Source organism: Photinus pyralis, unplaced genomic scaffold, assembly GCF_008802855.1.
Source record: "Photinus pyralis isolate 1611_PpyrPB1 unplaced genomic scaffold, Ppyr1.3 Ppyr1.4_LG2, whole genome shotgun sequence".
NCBI classification, from domain to species: Eukaryota; Metazoa; Arthropoda; class Insecta; order Coleoptera; family Lampyridae; genus Photinus; species Photinus pyralis.
The window spans coordinates 37,030,839-37,035,525 of NW_022170403.1; the positions used below are offsets into that span (position 1 = coordinate 37,030,839).

At 34.7% G+C, this 4,687-nt stretch overlaps 1 protein-coding gene across 1 annotated transcript; it reads right to left on the reverse strand.

The window, feature by feature from the left end:
- Positions 1-2,938: 2,938 nt before the first annotated feature.
- Positions 2,939-4,441, reverse strand: LOC116164247. Its single transcript, XM_031478393.1, has 2 exons — positions 4,256-4,441; positions 2,939-4,203 (listed from the first exon to the last, which is right to left on the reverse strand). The coding sequence occupies exon 2, from the start codon at positions 3,858-3,860 to the stop codon at positions 3,009-3,011; it is 852 nt and encodes a 283-aa protein (XP_031334253.1). The 5' UTR covers positions 3,861-4,203; positions 4,256-4,441; the 3' UTR covers positions 2,939-3,008.
- Positions 4,442-4,687: the final 246 nt, after the last annotated feature.

Here is a 4,687-nt window from a genome sequence, read left to right on the forward strand (position 1 = left end):
AGTTTACTTGAAACTTAATCTAGCCAGGAAATTCCTATCCTTGGGATAGAATGAAGTTTGATTTCATGAATAGAAATACCGCTAAAAATGCACGATAAATAAAATAAAAGTAAAATAATAATGACGTTTTATTTAGCGCCCAAGCTATAACAAAAATATAGACATAAAACCTCGCATAAAACGTATTATTTATGTCTAGGACGTATGTGAAGTATTGCTAAATATTTACAGCGCTACTTTTAATTTTTTTTAATATTTTTTCTACTTTCTGTTTTTCATATCTTGTTAGGGTAAATGGACCACTACCCTTTAAGTCCACAGGTCCATAGAATATGTAGGATCTTTCTACATTTTGGATGTCCTCAACTTTCGGCCATATGTATGAGTCAAGATCGTGTTTTAGAAATTTCATCTTGTAGACCTGTTCACATGCGGTGTTTAATTTCCTGATTTCGATTACTCGACCTATGTACCATATATCATGTATCAAGGACAATTTCTCAGTTTCAGTTTTGGTGTGGTAAGAAAATGCTATTAAGCAGACTGAATTGATATTTTTTTGAATTTGAGAAGAATATTGTTTACGAAAACATCACCTATACAAAGTGATTTTTTTGAACATTTCTATTCAATTTGTTGAATCCAGATCTGCACATAATTGCACATAAGATTTAAATTTCGTTATCACTTTTGGTTTTGATGAGACATACGCTCGGCTGTCATGATAATAAATTTATAACTGTCTTAAGACGAATTAATTTATAACGATAATTATTATTTATCACTTACAATTTATAACAATAACTCAAAAATATCGAAGTTGGAAATGTCGTATAATGCAATCCAATTTGCTTATATAATAAAGTCAAGTGTTCGCGAGCGGTTACGAACATTCCAGAACAAAATATGTCATTTCCGGGATTGCGTCACATCTGCCTCCGTTCTGTATCGCCGATTACTAATCTTTCATGGCGCTTCGATATCTATAGAAATTTTTGGAATGTTCGCTGCAATATGAATACATTTATTTCCATGGAAATTATCTGTCAAATAAGTTTAACTGAAATCTGAAAGAAAGTCCCTAACTAATATTTGACCGCCAATTAACCAATTTCTAGACCTAGAGGAATGTGAAAAAGTCTTCATTTTTCTGCACTACCTCTAACTTGAGAGTAACACATAGAAAAACCACAGGATCAAATCGCATCAAACATGTTGTCAAATAACTATTTCATGGAAGGCATTCGGAATTTTGTTTCCATAATGTCACTTCTGTTGCCGCTAAGGCCGATAGGAAGCTTCAATCTAGATCAAAGTAACTGGAGAATCTTGAATTTGCGCGCGCTTTTCTCAGCTAACACAGACCTAAAAAATGGTTCAACACCAAATGAATTACGATTTACCACTGACGATTCCAGTAACTCTCGCAGTAACTCCATGGGTAACTCGAGCCACGACGAAAGTTGGCGAAGATTTCCGGCAGAGTATTTTTGAACTGATTTCCGATGATTTCCACGAGATTTCTTAGCTGATTTCTGCGATTTCTTAACTGATTTCCACGATTTCGAAGTGATTTCTGCGATTTCTTAAGCGATTTCCGCGATTTCGAAGTGATTTCCGAGATTTCAGAAGTGATTTCTGCGATTTCCACAGTAAAACGTACATGTATTTCCAGAGTGGTTACCCCCTCGAGTGAACCAAAACATCAGCAGACAACAAAATAAGTTTTACTTTTTCGAATGACCTTTGACAATCTGAAGTCCAACTCCAGTTACAGTTTTTTTTAAGTAAACAATATAAAGGGTATAACAGCGTTGCTAAATTAGGAACAAATTTACCATAAAAATTTACAAGTCCCAAAAAAGATTTTAGCTGCGTTACATTAGTTGGAATTGGTGCATTCTTAATTGCTAGGATTTTATCTTCAGTAGGATGTAAACCATCCTTATCAATTACGAATCCTAAATATTGAACTGATTTTTGAAAAAAACAGCATTTATTACAACTTAATTTTAAACCACAATCTTGTCATTTACTTTACTGATTTTAATCGATTCAAATGCTCATTTTCATTTCTCCCAGTAATAAGGATGTCATCTAAAAATGCTATGACTCCAGGTAGCCCTTGTAAAATTCTATTAATTATATAATATATAATAATATTTGAAATTTTGCTGGTGCGCAAACTATTCCATATGGAAGCCTATTATATCTATAAAGACCCTTATGAGTAGATATAGTAACATATTGTTTAGAAGCTACGTCTAATTCCACTTGCTGGTATGTCTGTGATGAATTTAGAGAAAAATTCTCCACCTTGTAACGTACTAAACAAATCTTCGATTCGTGGAATACAAGGAAAATCCGCTATCAAATATGGATTGCAGGTAACTTTAAAGTCTCCACAAATACGTACATTACAGTCTTTTTTTAACACACACAATCGGTGCAGCCCATTCACTATAATCTACAGACGATATCACACCTAACTTTTCTAAGTTATCTAATTCCTTTTCTAACTTATCTCTTAACGCATATGGCGGTGGTCTAGGTTTGTGAAACTTTGGTGTTACAGTGGTCTCTTTTAATTGCAACGTAAACACCCCTTTATTAAATTTACCAAGACCTGGTGCAAAAACGTTAGAATATTTGGAAATTATTTGTTCCAAATCTGCATTAACAAAATTTACGCTCCCATTCTTATCGCAAATATTTAAATTATAAGAATACAAAAAATCTCTGCCTAAAATAGGACAGCTACCATCTTCAATAACAAAAAATTAACCTTATTTTTGTAGGTAATTTTTAACTTAAGATATCCTCATGGTCGTATTTTGACACCATTATAAAAATACAATGACTTATCTGTTTCGATAAGCGCAAACTTAAAGAAAAGTTCTCTGTACAATTGATACGAAATTGCAAATATACTACTAGACCCAGTATCTAATTGAAATTCCAGTTCTACACCTTCGACCAATACGCTTATCATTATAGGCACATTTTGCTTAGAAGTAATTGAAAACAATGACATTTTTTTCAAACTCACTAGCATTTTCCTCGTCCATAAAATGATTAACTTTCGACGGTACCTTACTTTTAGACTTGCGGTGAGACGACCCTGGTGATTGTTGCGAAGATGATTTTACTAGACAAACGGGTGCCAGATGTCCTTTCTTGTTGCAACGATGACAAGAATAGTCGCGGTACTTGCAGTCTTTTGCCATATGGGTTGATCGCCCACAAACCGTGCATTTACTACGTAACTTGTGGCGGCTACCGGAACTGATGTGATGAAGGTCGGGTTCCTCTTTACAAACGACTTTCTGCAAATCAAAATGATTAACTACGGCTGTTTTATTGAAAGCAATTTCAATGGCATTTGATAACGAAACTGTCACTTTTTCCTCGAGTAACCTGTCCAAGATAGGACCTGGATTAAATCCCATGATAAAAATATCACGAAGAACAACTGGTAATTCCGTTCCAAACTCACAATGTGTTGCTAAACCACGTACTCGCGCTGCCCAATCATTCACCCATTCAGTGTCTGTCTTTTTGGCGTTGTAGAATTTGTATCTTGCCGCCAAACACCACGCTTTTGGTGCAAAATGATTATTTAACACTTTAATTAAATTATCAAATGACTGTTCTTCTGGCGCTTTAGGAATACACAAGTCATAAACCAGTTTATATGTTTGCTCACATAAACAAGTTAACAAAATAGCACGTTTTTTAACATCATCTTGAATGCCGTTCACCACAAAATAATTGTTTAATCGCGCTTTATAGATTGTCCAATCACTGTTTTTGAAACTAAATTCTGGTAAATGTCCAACACTTGCGGCACTGACAGCCATTGTTTAACTGATGCACAATTTATTTGTAAATGTTAACAATATCCTTTAAAAATCCACGTCGCCAATGTTGGTTGTATTTGCACGGGGCCGGAGAAGGAAACAAACATGTTACTTTACACAGCGTTTATTCCTTACTGAATTGTACGGCGAATTCGGATATCAATATTGGGAAAAACCCAATACATTACACAATTACAACTAATTTAGACGACACTAATAATGTGTAGATGGTCCACTACTTCTTACGCATTCTGATACTCCACTGGGCATACATTCTTTCCTCAAACTTTAAAGGCGCTTGGCAAGGTGTTAGCCCCGCTTGTCCTCAGCCAGGTCTGCATTTCTGTGTTTGGGTATTATTGGAGAAGTGATTTCAGCGTGCCTCAAATACTTACCCAAAAATGTCCACCAGCTCTCCTACTATTAAGTTACGGCAGTATACGGAAACTTTTTTGTTATAAGTTTTGCGAAAAAAACATTCTTGTTCTGCTGGTTCCAAAACTCTAATGTACCATTTAGCTTTTTTTTAATGCGAGGTTTTCGAATAAATTACATCAGAATTGAAAGATGAAATCAAGTAAGCACAGTCCCATGTATACTTCACGAAATAAATTCTCTGCTTTTAAAACAAAATTTCAGGCACTTCGCGTGGAGCGTAGCATTTTAAAGCATTTAGAGTTTTGGAACAAGCAGGGACTTTCTATGAAGTAAAACTCACAATAAAAAAGTGTTTCTTATGTCGACAACTAGACACACTGTATATAAAACTACTTAGATCACAGTATACCAATGTTAACATTATAGCGGTTTGTTTGTAGTTGACATTT

What these genes read in the sequence shown, in the direction of transcription:
- LOC116164247 (XM_031478393.1), bottom strand. Translation starts at nt 3,860, where the DNA reads ATGGCTGTCAGTGCCGCAAGTGTTGGACATTTACCAGAATTTAGTTTC.